This window comes from Eurytemora carolleeae, unplaced genomic scaffold (assembly GCF_000591075.1).
Source record: "Eurytemora carolleeae unplaced genomic scaffold, Eaff_2.0 scaffold323, whole genome shotgun sequence".
NCBI lineage: Eukaryota > Metazoa > Arthropoda > Copepoda > Calanoida > Temoridae > Eurytemora > Eurytemora carolleeae.
The window spans coordinates 18,014-37,687 of NW_019396331.1; the positions used below are offsets into that span (position 1 = coordinate 18,014).

Genomic DNA, 19,674 nt, shown 5'->3' on the forward strand with positions numbered 1-19,674 from the left:
GTATATATATTATTTCTATCAAATTTTAAAATTTTATACAGATTGAATTACAGAAAATTGCAAAATTCTAAACAGAAAATTCGAAATTTTTAGTTCTGGTCTAATTTTTAAAGAAAAGTTCTTCACGTCCACTAGTTTCTTTCTTTTTAGTATATTCTAATACACAATGTTCAGTTGAAACCTGAGGAGCCACTGAAAAACAACTTTTTCCTAAAAATGAGACCAAAACTGAAAATTGCGAATTTTCTTATTACAAGTGTGATTCTGTAATTCAATCTTTAAAAAATTTTAGAATTCGATAGAAATAATATAAAATATATATTCACAGTTTTGCTTATCTACACATTTGATTTTGAGAAAAAAAATGTTCACCGTTTTCTTTTGGACCATGAGTAACTATATAAAAAAATTATAAATATTGAAAAAACACCATACAGGAGATGTTTCTACAAAATAAATGTACAATTTTGCACCAGGCGCCGCTAATCACACTTTTTGTGGCTCACCCTGGGGCTGTACATTCCTAAAAATGATTTATACAGCGTGAACCAGAAAACTATAGAATAAGAGGACGACATAAAAGCAATTGAGAATATTTGATGCTGTTGCAAAGAAAATATTTATTCCAGTAAATTATTAAGTCGATTTAACAAGTTTCAACTGCACAATTGAACATTAGCATAATTAAAAGCATTAATTGAGTCCTGAAGCAAAATGAATTTTCTATGATTTTCTGATTCTCACTATCCAGGAATGCTAAAAAAAGGAATCAGCATTCCTCAGAATGGTGTTCCTGTCTACCAGAAATATCACGCGTTTAACTTATAATCTAATTTAGAGTATAATTCATTTCATCTGAAATTAACAGAAAAAAAATAAAGAAAAATGTATATTATGCATAATAAATATAAATTACTTTACTTAGTATAAATACAGGATGAAAAAATTGAAAACAATTTTAAGAATGTATAATTTAATGTGTGTCGACATTACCTTATTCTGAAGATTTAGTAAGAAACTTAAATGGAAGAAATGTAATTGAAAGAAATTCTTTGAATGCCATGAACAACATTATCAGACCAAAGAAACGTTCTGTCTGTTAATTATTAAATAAAAAACTATCCAAAGTAAAATTATGAAATTGCAAACATTTTGTTCGCACAAATATTTCCAATATTCTGTTTCAAATTACTTTTAGTTCGATATTTCAGACAAAATGCACTAATTATCAAACAGTATTATTGCTCGGTTTTAGGAAGAAGACGAATCACATGTGGAGCCCTGTTAGCAGCACCCTCTTCATCTTCATCTACGTTCGCCTTCGTCTTTGAGCACTGTCTTGGCTTTTTGTGAGTTTCAGAAACCAGTGGACTCACAGTATGCTTTCTTGACCTGGAGTAAAAATAGATGGTCAATCCTAATTCATGGAAACATAGTACATTGTCGTCAAAGGGGAAAAAATGTTCAATAGAATTATTTTCCTTCTGTCCTTATTTTACAAAGTTGTTGATTTCTAGCTTCATCCCCATTGACAAACATTTTCGACCCATTACTCCTAAAATAACTGCTTCAGTGGGATTTCTAATTAAGGTTCACTGGGAAAATTAATTAAAATAAAACAGTGAACATAGTGAAAATAGTGAACATATTTGTTTCAGTACATAAGACGATACAAGGATGTACTATTTTCCTTGGGTACCTAAATCTGGGTTCTATAGAACTTTGCCATATAAGCCCAATGCATTTTTTAGCAGTTTGACATCCCAGCCCAAATGAGTAAATTCTACGAAATTTTCATTCTTAATGTAAAAATTCACCTCGTTATTTTCAAAGCTGGTTTTATAGTATGGACAGCAACTGATCCCCGTTTACTCCTTCGTTCCAGAGGTAATCTTCTTGAAGTGGCTTGTAGCCCTTGATCAGTATTGGTGTCAACAATCTTGCTTTTATTTATACCATCATCCAATACCGTCTTAGGCACCCTTGTGTTTACATTCGAACACATGATGTTTAGTACTTGGTTTTCATCATTTTTATTTGAATTTTGATCTATAATTGTGCCTTCTGCAACTACATGTGATACAGCATCTTTAGATTCTTGAAGATTTGGAGTAAGGGACAGAGAGCCATTAGATATGACAGAAGTTTCTTTGGTTTGTCTGTTTGTTGTTGATGTCTTTGAAGCAAGAGAGGGTTCTAAGGTCTTTTCAGCAGAAGGCTGATGAAGAAGTTTCAGCTTAGCTTCTTTGCCGGAGAAAGCTTCATTACTTTGACAAGACAATTTGAGGTTGGAGTCGTTAAGTTTCTGATGGCAAACAGATGTCTTTTTCTTCCTTTTAGGATGGATCAAAATAGAGTTTTTTAGATCAGATTTTGAGAAAGAAAATTTCGAAAATGTTTGATCATAATTTTCTGACGCAGATACCAAACGTTTATCATCATCTTTCTCGTATATAGTAACATTCTTTGGAAAAGCGTATTTTATGGGTTGTTCTTGATTCTCTTCAGACAATAATTTGTTATTGTTTTTCTTAGTTGAGGAGAAGTTGGCCAGGAACTGAAGGTCGTCTTCTGAATCAGAAAAATCAGATTCAACCTCATCGGTAGTGGATGCCTGCTTTTCAACTTTATCAAAGCTTTCAACCACGTCCACGGATTTATCACTGGTTTTTGAGGATTCGCTATAATCATCCATATTCTCTAAGTTCTTTTCCCTGCTCGACCTTAAAACAGAAAAGTTTTTTGTTGGTCTATATTAACAAGAAGCTCAGCCTGGGAAGAGAATAGATAATATTCAAAACAATTAGGAGTAATTATTTATCAAATTTGATTTCTATGTTAATTTTCTGTATGCTTTGATGTCCAATCATAACATGAACCACATAACAGACTTGCCTCAAACAGACTCGGCAAAACCACAGAAAAGTTTTTATCTTTGCTTAAAATTCTTAATTTAGTGCAGTGGACTTTTTAAGGGGAAACTCCGAGCAAAGGTCGGTTCCCAAGCTAGTATAATATTTTGCAATTAATGATATCTTAAAAATAAATAAAATCATAAAATAAAAATGCATGTAAAATTAGAAATAATAAACCTGAAGTTCTCCATTATGTTGTCAAGTTTATCATCTTTTTTCATGCTGCCAAAAAACTTTTCATCACTTCCCATAATCTCTTTAGCACTGGCCATGGGATCTTCAAAATTGACGGTAAGATCTTCCTTTGTGAAGGAGAGGCCCTTGTTACTGCTAGACAGCTCAATATTTTCATATGAATTCTCTTTACTGGTTTCAATCGTGGGTTTTTTACTGAAAGAATCAGTACTTGCATTGCTAATTACATTCCTGGTTCTCAAAACTTCACTTGTTCCAGAGAAGTCTCTATTTAAAGAAGAAGGTTCATCACTTGTGCTGAAGGAAGTTCCAGATGTATTGCTATTTAAGACACTGGACTCCTTCCATGAACAAGACAACTCTTTATTTGAAGCTAAGAGTTCTTTAATAGTATGCTCATTACCAGAACTAGCTTCAATATTTGTGCTGAGGATATTTTTACTAGGGTCAGTTATACTTCTATCAGTTGTGCAAAAATGCTCTTTGACAGGGCTGAACAAATTATTCAAAGTTTTAAAGGGCTTAGATTTTGAGTCATGATTATAATGGTTGCTGGGAATATTTTTCCCGCGGAGAAAATCCTGTCCTCTTGATAACTTCTTCCTGCTGGCTTTCCCAGATCTAGACAAGGGAAATCTTTTCAGATCTCTTCTGTTACTCCTTACAGGTAGCTTTTTCAAACTTTTGAAACCAGGCACAGTATTTAATGATAAACATTTTTCATTTCTAAAAGTAACATTATCACTAGGATCATCTTTGGCAGAAGTTTCAGTATCAGACTCATCCTCGAAATCAAGATCAACATTCTCCTGTTGGTCCTTGCTATAAAGCATATCCCAACCGTCATTCCTAATTTTCACTTGCTTGTGAAACAATGGATTAGAACCCCCTTTTATCTCATCTTCATCTGACACTTTGTCTTGGTTGTCTCCATCTTCGATTTCCTCTACTTCCTCTTCCTCTTCTATTTACATAAAAAATAATAAATGTCTAGTACAGTTAGGGATGTTCATTGTTTACAAAAGCAATCGGAAAAACAACCATTTTAAGTTTAGTTTTGGATTTTTCAAAACTAACTAACATTCGTTTTTAGAAGAAACAAATTGTTAGAACAAACAAAGTGTTAACTTTAAACTTTTGAAAAGGAAAAACGAAATGACAAAACTATAGTTTTGAAGAAATAACAATCGTTATGAATGTTGTTTCAGATATGTTTGAATTTTAACAATCTGAATTAAATTTTCTACCATTTTTCTAATTTGATTTTTTTTCTTCCCTGCTTGGACAAATATTAAGTTCTTCCAACCCCCCTCACCCCACCCCAAGGATCGTTTTCAATACTATGGTTTTTATTCCAAAACAATCGTTTTGAAAAGTATCGTTTTCCATTTTTAAAAACGATCGATAAGAAAACCATTGTTTTCGTTTTTTCATCTTTAAAAATATCATAACTTAGTTTCATCCCTTTCAAAAACGATCATTTTTAAAACAATCGTTTAAAAATGATCGTTTCGTTTTCAGATTTTTTTTCATCGTTAACGAAAGAAAACGTTTTTATAAGTCAAAACTGCCCATCCCTAATTACAACTCATTTAAAGGGGAAAACGAAAACGATTTTGATGATATGAATGATTGTGCTGTAAATGATAGCTAAAATGCTAAGATGTATTTACCTAAAACCTCTTGAAGGGGTCTAAGTTAAGTAAAATAGGAAAACTCACAAATATTTTGAAGAGTTAAAATAGTAATGTTTCATTAAAGGTTTGACATTTAGCTGTTCAGTTCAGTAAACAGTTCTTTATTTGAATAGTTCTTAATACCTGTTTCAACATTATAAAGAGATGTTCTACTCAGAATAGAGCAGGACAGTGTATCATAGGGATCTCCGGATTCGTCCTGTTTTTTCTCCTTATTACAGGGCTAAATATTATAAAGAATTATCCCTCCCTAATAAATTTTAATGGGAAAAAGAAGAAATTTTGGACATTAACTAGTAATTTTTTTAACTCATACTTTCGCCTCAAATTTTCAACAAAAAAACATTTCTTTTTCACCTGAAAAACCATAATCTTATCCTTAAATCAAATATACTTCACATTTTTTTTAAAGAAGGGAAATTAATAAAATAAAATTTCTCCCTGCCTCAATATTCTGCAGCTTCTTCCTGATATTCCTCTCCATCATGGTCTGGAAACAGTCATGGCAAAGTAGCTTACCTAGTGCAGATTTTAATTTGATAATTAGATATTACATTTTGATTTGGATCTGGATACAGCTTATGAATAAATAAAGAAATATATAAAAAAGTTCCCCCATCAGTCAGGAGAAATTGTGCAGATTTGACAAATTTTTCACAAAAACTTGATTTTACCCTGCATTGATAAGAAAATATTTTTTAAATAGTGGATCAACATATTTTACCAGATCCGAAATCAAGGAGTTTAAATGTTGTGGATTATAAATCCTTAGCACTGCTGCTGATAACTTAATATAATTCTTTGGATAGAATGTAAAGAAAAGAAGAGAGGAACAGAAAACAGTTGTATGACCAGCTAAAAAGACATAGTCTTTGACCTTTCTAACCATTTTTCCATTTAACATGTATCCATCAATTTCTAGTAAATAAGCTTACCTTTTTCTATCTTGTGTTCATGCCAGAAACCATAAGATATCATGGACTTACAATTCCAACAAAAATTTTCCTGCTCAAAACTTTTAATGTAACCCTTTTTTCTTGATTGGTGCAAGAGCATATACAGAAATAAATCTAGGGGAAGGCCAAATATCCCCCCCAGGATGGGGGCAAATATTGAACTGTAAATCTTCTGTAACTCTTCACTTCAAGATTTGAAAAGTTTGCATGCTCTAGATTTCCTGTAAACGCCCTTGAAGTTGTGTAAAACAAGGATTAAATATTTTTCAGACATACTGCTCCTTCCCATCCCCTACTGATCAAAATCAAAGAAGTTTAAGCTTTAAACAAATTTAAGAAAAGGCTAAATGAAGGAAAAATTAAAAATGGAAATGCCTCTCGCCCAGAAAGTAAATAAATTATTATCCCAGAATTTTTAAAGATGAAGATAAAGAGATTAAATCTGAAACNGGGAGACCCAGACAACCCAAGGGGTTAAGCACAATTAAGCCCTGTAAGTGTAAAAGCCTGCGTGTGAAACTTATTTTCTTAAAGGGACTGTTAACCTAATTTTAAGTGACCCTCCATAAATAGAATGGGATATCAAATTCAAATGAATTATTTATCTACTTTATTGTTTATTAATCGGTTAAATTTCGTTTGTGGTTTCTCTGCAGAAGTGACTTGTGCATTTCTAACTGCAGAAACAATTGAGAAATAATCCGAAATAAACACTTTTCAACCCAGAAAATCGACATTTTCCTCCACATTATAGATCATACTAGGGTCCCTTAAAAGAGTGACGAGAATCCCTTTAATTCATTGTTACGTTTAAACATTTAAAAGTTTCCTTCGAGATAAGAATTTTTCTGTCATGAGGGTCCTCGGTATTTTTTCTGCAGGGACACAGATGAAACATTAGTCAAAATATTTTCATTTCTCAGACTCAATTTCCAGAGCACAGATTAATAGGGACTGTACGCATAATTTTAAGCGAATCTCCAAACAAAGATAACTGCACTGCCCGATTCACAATGGTACCTTTAAGGCTTTGTCTGATCAAGAATGAGTTAGATAACGAAGCTTAAATTTTGAAACGGTTTATTTTTAATTGTAGTTTCTTTACAAAAGTGACTAGCGCATTTATACTGCAGGAAATCTCATAAAAATTGTTAAAGACCCAAGAAAAATAATAATAGCTTCCAAACTATTGATTAAATACAGGTTTCACTCGGCTGCCATTGTAAATCGTCATCTTTGAATGTTAGGTCAATAGAAATTACGCTTAGGTCCGTTAAGCTGCAAGTTTCTATGGGTGCAAACAAAATTAAAATCATTTAACTTGTTCTATTTTCTAAAACATTATTCAATTATTGTTTAATAAAAAGATTTGATTAAACCCATTCTCCCTAACAAACTACTGTTTCATTCCTTGATATCTGGCAAATACCGTCTATTCCTGAATTTCAAAAACTTTAAATGTTATCTTTTAAGAAATGAATTGTTTACAAATTAAAGTAAACTACTTTAAGTGCGTCAAATTACAAAAATAGAGCTGAGCTATTCTGTACTTGAGGAATGAAAATATGCTCTTTGTATGCTCTTGCACTTTTATAATGCAGAGGACATTTAATAAAACAATATTAAAGGTAAAACACATGACACTGCACTAATTTCACTGCAAACTTAAACACTTCATTCTATATTTATCCACACTATAGAATATATTCTCTAACATTGAAATTGAAATGTTTCCAGTGACGTAAATACAGCAGCTGTACTGAATGTGTTCATAATATTTGATCGGAGCTGAAAACTTTAGAATGGAATATCCTTAATCCCAATCGGTTAATTAACAGAACTATCATTATTTGATCTCAAGATTAAGAAAAAGAGTGGATCAAGCATTTTTCCCGATATCCACCAATCAAAAGTTCCCAGCTCTGATACATTTAGTGAGAATACTTCTAAATACAAAACGCTTTTACCTGAACTCTTGAGCAGAAACTTGTTGGTGAAATCAGTGGTTAATTCTAAATAAAAATAGAAATCTTGAGATATTCACATTTCCTGGCAGTTAATTAGTGAACAAAGAATAATCCATATACAGAGATTTGGGATATATATTTACTTTAAAAATATTCCTCCCCAATCTTCACCCCAAATATTTCCTTTGTAAATTGGTAAAATGAATCAATAAGGCGGAGCAACACTTACCGATTGATGTTAAAATTTTCATTTTCTCAAATTCTTGAAAATAATGATTCTTTAATAGGTGATAACTCAGTTATCAGATAAGGTTAAGGTTCACCACTCAGACGATGACATCTTCAAATTGGAGATCTTAAGATCTCCAAGCAATTATCAATGATTCAAACCTTTACAGGAATGTAAAATACTTTATTTGTCCGATACATGCAATGATAGTAAATTTGTTTTTAAAAATTAAAATACATCGATTTAAATCGGCAAGTGTTTTAACATTGTACTTCATATGCTAAACAATATGTTGAAATGTTAAAAACGTTAGGGGAGGATGATTATAGCCATAAAATAAAGATTGGACTGCCGATTTAATGAGATAAAAAGTGATAGAGTTGCAATATTCAATTCGGATCGTAAAAATCATCGATTTTTTATCGATGCAATCGTATATAGTTGATATTTTCATAATATTTTTTACTCATGAAAAAATATTGATTTATAAAATTTAATTACGGAGCTGGGTAAACGATAGAATTACTACCTGGTTTTGGTTTTCTGGGTCTACCCCTCCCTCGCTTAGGTTTTACATCTAATAGGGGGAAATCCCTCACGACAGAAACCTTTCAAAAACAGATTTATGTTTAAATTGTAAATTTTTTCAAATTCTTTCAGCAAATCAAGCAAAAAAGATTTAAAAAATTTATTTATAACATGCTCTAAAATGGCTTTACAAATACATTTGGTTTAAATTCTGTATTCATAAAATGTTTTAAGTATATTATTCTCACCACTTCTTTTTCTTCCGTTGAATCATTAGGAGTAATAAAGTTTTGTGAGTTAGAAACCACCACTTCAATACCAGGCTCACACTCTAAATAATTTATGAAAATAAATTTTTTATTTGAAAAATAGAAAAAATTTTTTAGGCTTGCATACCTGTTAATAAGTTAAGAGTTGCAATAATTTTTCCACATGTGGCACAAACAGTTGGAACAGAATTCTAAACAAAAATAAATATATTTATAAAATAAAGTGATAAACTCTGAATGATACACAAAAGTTCTACAAAACAGACAAATTTTGTTATAATTTCATTAATATTCTTTGCATTACATCAAGTTATTTATTCCCAATTAATATAAACTTCATTTAGTTGGCAATACCGTTTACCAAAAACCTTTAACAAGTGAATTTAGTTGAGGTGCTTCTCTTTGGTATAAGGGGGGGGGGGCGGGGGCACCTTAATATTTTTTGTACACACCCCTAGAAGATGTTGTGCCCCCCCTAAAAATCCCTATTTTGACAAAATTACTAACAAGTTTTTTCTCAATATTAGAGAACCGTATAGCTTTGCTTGGTTTATTAGATATCAGAGGGGGAAAGGAAATGAGATTTTGTCAAGAACTCCAAAATTATAATCCCTAATCTGTGCAACCTGATGTTGTAGATCTTTAATATTTTTAAACTAATCCCTATATCTGTGAAACCTGAAAAAGCCCAAGTTTGAAATAAAATTTACACCATCAGGTTTCAAAGAAAAACTTAGTTTCTTTCTTTAAAAATCTTTCTTCCTTTCAAAAATAATTTTTCTTTTCTTTTTTGATTACTAAAGTCATGTTTTACAGAAGTTATGTTTGTTTATGTGGAGTGCCGTAAAAATGTCATATCACTAAACATTTTATTTTTCAGAGACTTTACCACTTTATTTTCATTTGTTGTCTTCAGTACCACTTATTTTATATCAATACAATGAAGACGACTTTTCTATTTAAGTTTTGATTTGTAGGTTTTATTGGATGAATTAAAAGAAGTATCAAGAGAAAACAAACATGCCCTTTTTCAATTTCTTCAAAAATGGTCAGGTCACCTAACTGGTCTCATACTGGTCTTAACCTGACCAACCCACTTATATGTTGGATTGGGTCAGGTTTTTCAGATTACCAAATTAGTGAGTCTTTTATGGAAAAACGGGAACGCCTCTTAAATTAGCAGAAACTCCTCCACTATATATACATGAGTTTAAGCAGTTTTCTCTAAAGACAGAACCGCCTCAAAAAAGATGAAACAACTCAATTAACTGAGGTTTTAAAAGTTTCTTTGGCATAAGGAAATTTCTCAAAATAAACGCCTGAAAAAAAAAGTCAACACCTTTACTAAATATGATTTAAAAAAAAAAGAATCGCCTCAAAATTATTGCGGAAACGACTCAAAAAAAGAGAAAACACCTCAATGAAATAGGAATTCAAAATATCCCTAGAAACCAGCGACGTTGCAAGACCAGTCCCATTAGGTCGAGATAGGTCAGGTTAGGTCGGGTTATGTCAGATTACCAAATTGCTCGCAATATGACCAGTCCCCTTAGGCCGTGTTAGGTCAGGTTAGGTCGGGTTACGTCAGATTACCAAACTGGTCAGAACATGACCAGTCCCCCTAGGTCCTGTTAGGTCGGTTTAGGTCAAATAACCTAACTGGTCTGATGCTGGTCTTAACCTGACCAATCCACTTAGGTCGGATTTGGTCGAGATTGGTTGAGTTATGTCAGGAGACCTAAATGGTCGGAACATGACCAGTTCTTTTAAGTCATGTTTGGTCAGGTTAGGTCGGATTAGGTCGAGTTACCTAACTGGTCTCATACTGGTCTTAACCTGACCAATCTACTTAGGTTGGATTTGGTCAAGATTGGTTGAGTTATGTCGGGAGACCTAACTGGTCGGAACATGACCAGTCACCCTAGGTCCTGTTTGGTCAGGTTAGGTCGGGTTAGGTTGAGTCACCTAACTGGTCTCATACTGGTCTTAACCTGACCTATCGACTTAGGTCGGATTTGGTCGTGATTGGTTGAGTTATGTCAGGAGACCTAACTGGTTGGAACGTGACTAGTCCCCCTAGGTTGTGTTTGGTCAGGTTAGGTCGGGTTAGGTTGAGTTACCTAACTGGTCTCATACTAGTCTTAACTTGACCAATCCACTTAGGTCGGATTTGGTTGAGATTGGTTGAGTTAAGTCAAGAGACTTAACTAGATTGGATTGGATTAGGTTGGACTTGGTTGCTTTACCTAGCTGGTCCTAACTGTTCATAACTTGACCTTTTAGTCAGATTGGGTCTTACGTGGTTGGATTACCAAACTGGTCTTAACTGGTCACAACCTAACCATGAGCCCTTAAGTCGGATTTAGGTTGTATTAGGTCGGATTGGAACCTTCTGAGTTTCACCACTAGATGTCTCCACCTGAAATTTAAATAAAAGCCACTTTTTGACCTTGGATGGCTAGAATTTTCAAATATTATAATTTTTTTCAAAAGAATTGATCTGTAAGATATAATACCCAAATATTTGAAAAAATAATATTTTTGAAAATTTTGATTTTTACGGAATTAATTGATGTTTTCGGAAAACTCAATGTCAGTAAATTGTGAATTTTGTGACAAATAGAAGTTCGTTTCTACAGCATTTGTAGCAGGTATAGATTAGCAGATTTGGAGAACAAGAGCCAACCAAACAAGATTAAAAAAGAGTCCTCAAAGACATACAAACAGAAACAGGTTGGAAAACCATTCAACAATAATCTGCAGATACTGTTCTCGTCCAGGATTATAACCCCCCTCCTCCAATCAATCCTGATGAAATTAAACTCACAAGAATTGCCAGATCAAGACTCTCCTAACTCAGGAGTGGCTTCTCAAGACTCCTTAATTCCTACCTCAACTGATCAGATGATAAAATTGAAAATAAATGTCCCAAATGTCAAACCACACCTCATGATACAACCCAACTGTTTAATTGCCAAACAAATCCAACCACTTGTTTACTTGAAGAGGAACTTCTAAGGGACCATTTTGATCCAAGGAAGAAGTGTCAGCTTTACTGGTGACCCATACCATTTCCGAGAGCAGAGGTTTGACAGATTACTTCATCTGGGTAGGGGCACTTGGCTCAAATACATGTTTTTAAACTGTTTGACATTTCTTGCATTTTTGATGCTATCAGGTAGTGCATTCCACTGCTGAACTATTCTATTAGAGAAGAAGTGTTTTCTTATATCCAAATTGGGTCTGGAAGCTACTATACAAAGGGACTGTTCACTTGTTCTGGTTACTCTCCTTTCAGTGTCACCATACAGCTCAAACCAAATCTTTCTGTCCACATCATCTATTCCATGTATGATTTTGTATGTTTGTACAAGATCGGTGTATCTTCTTCTCTCCTCCAGTGTAGTCAGACCAAGTTCTTTTACCCTTGTTAGATAATCGGTTTCTTGTAATCCATAAACCTGTTTTAGAGCTTTTTTCTGGACATTTTCGAACCTTTCAACATCTGAAGTTAACCACGGATTCCAGCCTTCCCACTACCAGCATATGGACCCACCCTATCAAAGCCTCTAATTTCCTTTAACTGGAAGAACTCGAAGATCCTGACCGAGGATAAAGCTACAACAACAACAGTACACAGTAGAGAATTATACGCAGTATCATTGCTTAAGCTTCATTTTCATACTGGCGTCCATTATTCATGATGGTAGACAAATACAGCCAATTATGTTTCTATCAAACCAAATATTCTTTTTTCTACTCTTATTAGTGAATTTTGAATGTCTGGAATTCAATTGAGTGCTGTTTCTTTTCTACCATGGCCCCTCCGGTTACTGTATAGTTCAGTATAGATTGGTAAGAAATACTAAAGGTTAACAAGGTTAACTGGATCAATCAATCCAATGTCCCCTGTCTCCATGTAAATGGTTTATATCTTTGCTCGACGGTTTTAAAAGTCCGTCAGTTGATCAATCATATTTTGCAAATTTGATTGTGTTTCTACAGGACTCCAATCCGCTCACTTTCTGTGTTTTTAATCTACCCGACAGCTTTATTCTCTGTAATCCTTTCATCTATTGAAAATTTTAAAGTACTGTCTTAATTGTCAGACAAATATTGCCAAACATTGACCCTGTTCGGTGCACTATATATTTGGTATAGCTGTTGGCAAGCCAGCTGACTAAATGTACTTGTGTTTCTAAAATTAAGTCCCTAGGTCCAGGTTTGTTTATTCCTCTCCTGAGAAACTCTGTAATCATTAACTATACCTCCTGATACAAAATTTTCATTGGTCAAATAAATATTTTGATTTGCGTCCCTCAGTCTGGTCCGGGTTGTGGATTGTTTCAAGCAGATAAAAAGTATTTTACCACATAGAGTGCCCCATCTTTAAACCTGGTAATTTTGTGCAAAAGCTGTCAAGACAACCTTAGACATCTAGAATGAATTTCTTTAAACTCATGACTAGCCTCCAAGAAAGTTTGAGTGGGAACCAATCTAATATGATATGTGTTATTAGTACACATTTCGAAAAATGTATAGGCACAGAATTTCTTCTGGAAACTTGGGGCTTAGGTCTCCCAACCATCATTCATCCAAGATTTCTCTTAGATTGTTCCACGAATCTACTAATCCAGCATCGATGACACAAAACCATAGTAATTCAATATAAACTCAATTTTCCAGGATATTCTAGATTTCACAACTTTTGAATACCAGACATTAATACCTAAAATCGCCATCCTAGTTTTTATTGGGATAAATTAATTGTAAATAAAACAATCATTCTAATCCTGGTTTACTTCGGAATATTAAATTTTAAAGAATGTGAAAATTCGTAATATATGAAAAATAAAAAATAAGAATAAAAATAAAAACTAAAAAAATAAATAAAAAATGAAAGACTAAAGTCATTAACAGCAAAAACCACTTTGATGAGTAGTTGGAACAAGATCTGGAGTGGACATGGTCTGGTCTGGGCCAACTCGCCTGCAAAAACATTGCATTGCATTAATAAATCCAAAAAACAAGAAACTAACAAATAAATCAACAACCACTGTAAGGTAAATGTGCTCTTTGTAAAAGGGGCACTGGACCCTTTTTGTAAAAATACATGGGTCCAGTGCCCCTTTGGCACTGGACCCATGTTGGGTCTTGCATTTCAATTCTTTTTCCAAAAAACTTATTGTCTAAATACAACTAAATACAATTGACTTGGCCCAGTCCACACCGTCCTCGCTCCAGTTAACATCATTGTTGTTAATTTTCCGTCCTAGTGTCTTTTAACTCTCTTCTCATTTTACATTTTTCTTTGAAAAAAAAACTTTTGTTTATTTAGTTTATTTAAAATTAAGTTGTTTATTCATTTTATTAATGGTGAATACAAATTGCTCTATTTTCTTCCCGGGGACCTCTGCTGGAAGATAGTGTGTTTCTTTGTCTAAGATCGAGTTTTTAACAACATTTTTAACGAATATATGTCTTTGGCTTACATTGTTATACACAGTTATTCCTCTGAATTTTTTCTTTTCTTTTCCTTGATCTGCTCCTTTGTTTTTAAATTTTATATCTTGGATAAATCTAATAGGAAAACCTTTCTTTCTTAATAAACTTTCTACTATTCTATTTTGGTTTTCTAATTCTTTTTTACTGGTCGTGTGTGTTCTGTTTGTTCGGAAATAACACAATCCTGCCATCTTCTTATATTTATCACTAACATTGGAATTAAAAGGGATAACATCGTATTTGGAATTTTCTTTTCTTAGTACTGTTGTGAATGGGTAATTCTCTCCTGGGAAATTAATTATTTTTATATTTAAAAATTTCCCGTAAACAACTTTTGTTTCGACATTGAACTGAATTGCTGTAGGGTATCCTGTTACAATTATCTTAATTATTTTAAACATCAATTTTTCGTCACCATGAACATGTACTGATACATCATCCCTGAATCTTAAATACCGAGATAAAGATTTTTGTTACTTTTTCTCATATATTTTCTTAAAGATAACCAGTTCGTGATTTCTCAAAATAAGTTCTCTCCCCCTTGCAGCTGAATTGTCTCCCATTGAAAATCCTTATAGAGTCTTAAATATTCCTGTGGGTTCTTTAAAATACGAATGATTCATTGAGCATCTCATTAAATTAATTATGTAACATACCGATTCAGAATTTAAACCCGCAATTTTACAGGCTTTATTTATACAGTTTTCTAATAAACTTCTGTTGCAATTCGAATACAAATCCCCGAAGTCTCCTTCTATCTCTATAGATAAACCCCAAAATCCTGTTTTTGATTTTTCGATCCTTTCAATTGCTTCATCAATACCTGTAACAGATGGGGATAGAATTCCATTTAGTCTAGAGAACTCTTTTTCCACAAAATATAATAAGTGACTATATATTTTGTCAAAAGTTATTTGTAATCTCTTGATTGGATCTTTCATAAAACTTTTAATTCCTCTGCACGTAAGATTTTCTACAGTACTTTTACTAATTTCTTTTAACTTTTGAAGCTTCGGCATCAATCTCAGTGTTCCAATTTCAGCTGTTTTTTCTATCCAATTAAAATCGTTTTTTTTAACGATATTTTCTAGTTCTAAAGGTATATTTAGACTTGCCTCTTTTAGAAATTTTAAAACATTTTTAATGTACCAAGTTTCTGTAATGTTAGCTTTCCCGAAATGCTGTTTCTCATTTATCTTTAAATATTGTGATAATAGATCGTCCTTATCCAAGCACACATAACCTATATTTTTATCACTTGCAACTATTATCTGACTTTTTCCAGGTTTAAAAATGTCTACAATTTGCTTTTCAGTTTTAAGAGACCCCATTTTATTCTTTAGCTGCAACAATTTTTTAAAAAATATTCGTTCTGTTTTATAATTTCTCAAAATAGAATTTAATAATTCTTTTGATTCTTTTGAATGTTTTACAGTTTTGGATTTAAGTAACAGTCTAATCCTGACAAAAATATTTTTAGTATTTATCTTTTTTGCTTCCATCTTGAATAAGTTATTAATCACCTGTGTGATTTCTTCCTCGAATTTCCTTAGTTCTTCTCGCACCCCTATTTTGCAGAAGGGAGTGAATTTCCTCCCCAACTTTAAATACTCTGTTACCTCTTTATTGACTTGTTTTTCAGACATGTTAAAGAAATTTTCTTTTTCCAAATTTCCAATAATTTTAATACTTTCATTTTCGGCTACCTTTGTTAACAACTGTTCTAGTCTCTTTTTCAACATTTTATATAAATTTTGTAACAACTTCAGTTCTTGCTCTTTTACCAGGTTTTTAATTACATTTTCGTTACCATTTCTTGTTAAGCTAGATAGACTCCGCTCTAGGTTCAAAACTCAGTTTTTCTCTAATTTTGGTTTTAAACACAACCCAATCTTGTTCAAAATCTATCCCTGACGATATCTTAAAACTGTTGTTTCCAGTAATTAATTCCTTGGCTGTTTTATAAACATTATTTATTATTCTTACTATTTTTCCAGCTAATTCTATTATCATTCTCCCTGTATTTGCGTTTACAAGTCCAATCCCTTGAATTTTCATCCATAATATGCTTACTATTGGATTCATTGTTCTGAAAAAATAAAAAAAAATTTACTCAGTATTGATTTTTGTTAAGAACTAAATTTAAATATGACATTTTAAATTCTTTTAGAAAGAATTTTAATCGATATAACTGTTTCAACAATTAATTATCTTAACACCAGTGAAGTTTTGATTATAGTTTTACCCAACATTTTCTCTTGATCAAATTATTCAATGTAAAATTAATAAAGGTTAAACAAAAATTTATTGTAAAAACAGCATATTCCATTTACGTTGATCACAAAGAAAAATCATTAATTGCATAGACATACTATTTAGAATTATTGTTTTTGTATAAACACATCAATTTTTATCCAGATAACCATGTATAACTGATTGCGGTTTTATAAAAATTCATTAAATATTGTAGTGAAAGTAACATTATAAAACTTAAATTTTTCCACAAGTATAACATTACTCTTACTTCTTAAAGACACATTCCTTTTCCAATTTGTAAATATATTTTTTTGTTTTTTTATTTATTTCTTTTTAAAAAAATAATTTTTTTGTTTTTTTCAGTATTTTATAGTTTTTTTTTTTCATTTTTTCGTTTTTCATGTTAAAAAATAATAAAGATAGCACTCTTGATTTCAATGCTTTTGCAAATTTAATCAAAATTTTATCTATTCAAGAGCTTAAAACAAAACTTAACTATTCTAGAGCTGAGCTTTCTTTACTAGAATCCTCCGAACTCTTGGAAACACCTGAGAGTTTTCCGAATTCTGTTATCTTCCGTTGGCCAGGTTGTAACTCAAGTTTCTTTCTTGCTGCGTTATGTTCTCTCATCTTCTTTAGCTTCTTGCCCTTCTTGGAAGGGGGTTTAAATCAGTCTGCAAAAATCTCCCGTTCTTCAGATTTAGAGTCTTCAGAAACTATGTATTTTCTGGATTTTTTAACCGTATCAAATCTCCTGCATTTGCTGTCTAGGTAGATTGCCCAGTCGTTTGTGCATTTAAATTTAAAAGAATACTTCTCACGTATTTTATATTCTCCCCAGAACAAAAAGTACTGTTCTTCTATAATCTTTCCTTCAATCTCCAGGATATCCTTTTTGTTTCCGAAAACCCAAACTTGACACAAAGATCCATCCATCCCAAGAACACAATGGAAATTCCATTTACCTGAATCATCCTTGTTGGGTTTTGGTTCGCTTTTATTTATCACCTGTCCATATATAGGTTTCGTAGTTTTTTTACCTACTAACGCTACACTTTCTGGTTCCCATCCGGGTTGGAGAGATTCACTTTGTGTAAATCTTGAAGGCCATATAAACTTGTTATTATATTTTCTACCTTCCCTATCCCTGTGTATCTTTGCTCCCATAGTTTGGGTTTGTGAGAGTTCGTTGCTCCTTGAGATTTCTCCTCCGGACGAAGTACTCTCTTCCTTTTCATTATCTTGAAGTTTTCCCTCTTCTCCTTCATTCGTTTCAACCCTGATTCCTTCTGTATCCTTTCTATTCTCTGTTCTTAACTCTTCTGAACCAGAATCTTCCGTTTCAGACCTGCTGTAGAAGCTTTCGTGTTTTCTCTCATCTTCTAAACGTTCTTCCTCGGAAATATCAACCATCTCTGGCGATGTTAGACTAAGTCTCAATTCATCAATTGGTGAATTTTCCCTCGTCTTTTTCCCTGATCCTTCTACTTCTTCCGTTGACTCTATTTTCCTCTTCCCTTTTCCTTTGTTTGGCCCCTTCCCTTTCTCCTCTAACCTGCTCAACCTTTTAGGTTCCTTTGTTTTCGTGTTTCCATCTTTGGGATCTCTTCTTGGTATATAAGGTTCTCTACTAAGGCATGCGCCGATTTCATGCATCAGCATCTCTTCTTCCCTTCTTAATTCATCTTCTTCTACCTTGCTGTCTACATAGTGAAGTCCCAAAGCTTCTATTATCTTACCACCGTCAAAAGAGAATCCTCTGTAGAATTTAATGAATCCTTCATTTACAATCTGCAGGGAGATTCGGGAAGCATAGGAGCTAGAAAACCCGAATCGAATTTTAAGGAATTCGATTGTAGGTTCTGTTCCTGGCTGGCACAACAGAAACTCTTGATTTAGGATCGATTTTAGAACCCTTCTCTTGTTCAGCTTAAACACAAAAGATTGTTTATCGTGACGTTCTCTGTGTTTCTTCTTGTAGTATTCCATTATCTCTGGGTTCCCGAACGTTGTACCCGGTTTTGAGCATGAGAAACATGTGTGTTTTGCTTCCAAAGGTAGGCCATAACATATTCCATGCAAGAAGTTTGTGCATCCTACACATTTAACCATATCATTGTCGTAAGTTTGGTATAAACATAAACAGTTTATCTTTCCTTGTTTAGCGTTCTCTGAATGATCTGAACCTGATGATGAATACTTCTCCACCTTTTTCCCTTTCTTCTTACTTTCTTCTAGTTCATAATCCTCTTCAAACAATTCTTTCTCTAAGGTTTTCAGCTTTACTTCAAGTTCTTTATTGGTTTTCTCCTTTACCTCTCTCTTATTTTTGAAGCTCCCTGTATTGATCTTTCTTTCTCCTGATTCCTCCTTTGGTTCCGAACTTTTCTGGGTATCTCTTCTTACATTTTGACTTGAATTCCAGATTCCTTTTTCATAACTCCTTTGTTCTTTGTAATCTTGGTTCTTCCTCAGTCCAAGCTCCCTCGTGCTGATGTTTGAATCCCAATTGCTTGTTGTATTGTCTCTCGTTTTAAGTTTCTCCATCCTAGTTAAAATAAATATTATGAATTTCAAAATTGAATTATTACTTCTAAACAATTAAGTTTATTTCTCTTTTTCCGTCCATATTATTACTAGGCACATAACCATAGCATCTCTGAATATTGCACTTTATTCCTTATTAATTTGTATAGATTTAAATCAGTTTTCTAGTCTAAACTTTAACATGGAACACTCTTTTATTAAAAATTACTTATCTGTTTTCCATTTTAACATTTTCTTTATTACAGTTTAATTGAATTAACCTTTCTCTTGAGTTCCTGATAAAAGCTTCTTCTCCTCCTTCATTTCTTCTCCTCTCGTCTACCTTCCTGTCTTTAAAGCTTCTTTCTCTTCCCCACTCTTTGGATTCATTTGACCTAATCAAGTTATTTTAGTATATGAACTTATCTAATTTAATAATCTTGTTTTAAAACTTGTGTTATATAATTTGTGTTTTTCTAAACCCATTATCACCTTTCTTTTATATTTCTGTTTGTTGTATGAACTTCTTCTTCTTCTCCTTTATCTGTTTTTCTTCTGGTTCCCCCATCTCTTTGGTCATTCCATGAATCAATCCTTATGTATTATTTAATTATTTAAAATTTATTGATGT

At 32.7% G+C, this 19,674-nt stretch overlaps 1 protein-coding gene across 1 annotated transcript; it reads right to left on the reverse strand.

The window, feature by feature from the left end:
• Positions 1 to 876: 876 nt before the first annotated feature.
• Positions 877 to 19,343, reverse strand: LOC111701083 (nucleolar protein NET1). The gene is made up of 13 exons (XM_023472227.1): positions 19,325 to 19,343; positions 8,884 to 8,947; positions 8,736 to 8,818; positions 8,489 to 8,567; positions 7,731 to 7,775; positions 7,174 to 7,201; positions 6,593 to 6,638; positions 5,743 to 5,812; positions 5,253 to 5,326; positions 4,931 to 5,030; positions 3,093 to 4,074; positions 1,818 to 2,723; positions 877 to 1,392 (listed from the first exon to the last, which is right to left on the reverse strand). Exons 8-13 carry the CDS (start codon positions 5,783 to 5,785, stop codon positions 1,239 to 1,241), a joined length of 2,259 nt encoding a protein of 752 aa, XP_023327995.1. The 5' UTR covers positions 5,786 to 5,812; positions 6,593 to 6,638; positions 7,174 to 7,201; positions 7,731 to 7,775; positions 8,489 to 8,567; positions 8,736 to 8,818; positions 8,884 to 8,947; positions 19,325 to 19,343; the 3' UTR covers positions 877 to 1,238.
• Between the last annotated feature and the right edge of the window lie 331 nt (positions 19,344 to 19,674).

Bases quoted from the DNA above. Each gene is read 5' to 3' on its own strand.
- LOC111701083 (XM_023472227.1), bottom strand. From the start codon at position 5,785: ATGATATCTTATGGTTTCTGGCATGAACACAAGATAGAAAAAG. The intron at 5,031-5,252 runs GCAGGGAGAAAT...TATAATATTTAG, and splicing joins AGAAGCTGCAGAATATTGAG to CCCTGTAATAAGGAGAAAAA. The intron at 4,075-4,930 runs GTATTAAGAACT...TTATGTAAATAG, and splicing joins TCTTTATAATGTTGAAACAG to AAGAGGAAGAGGAAGTAGAG.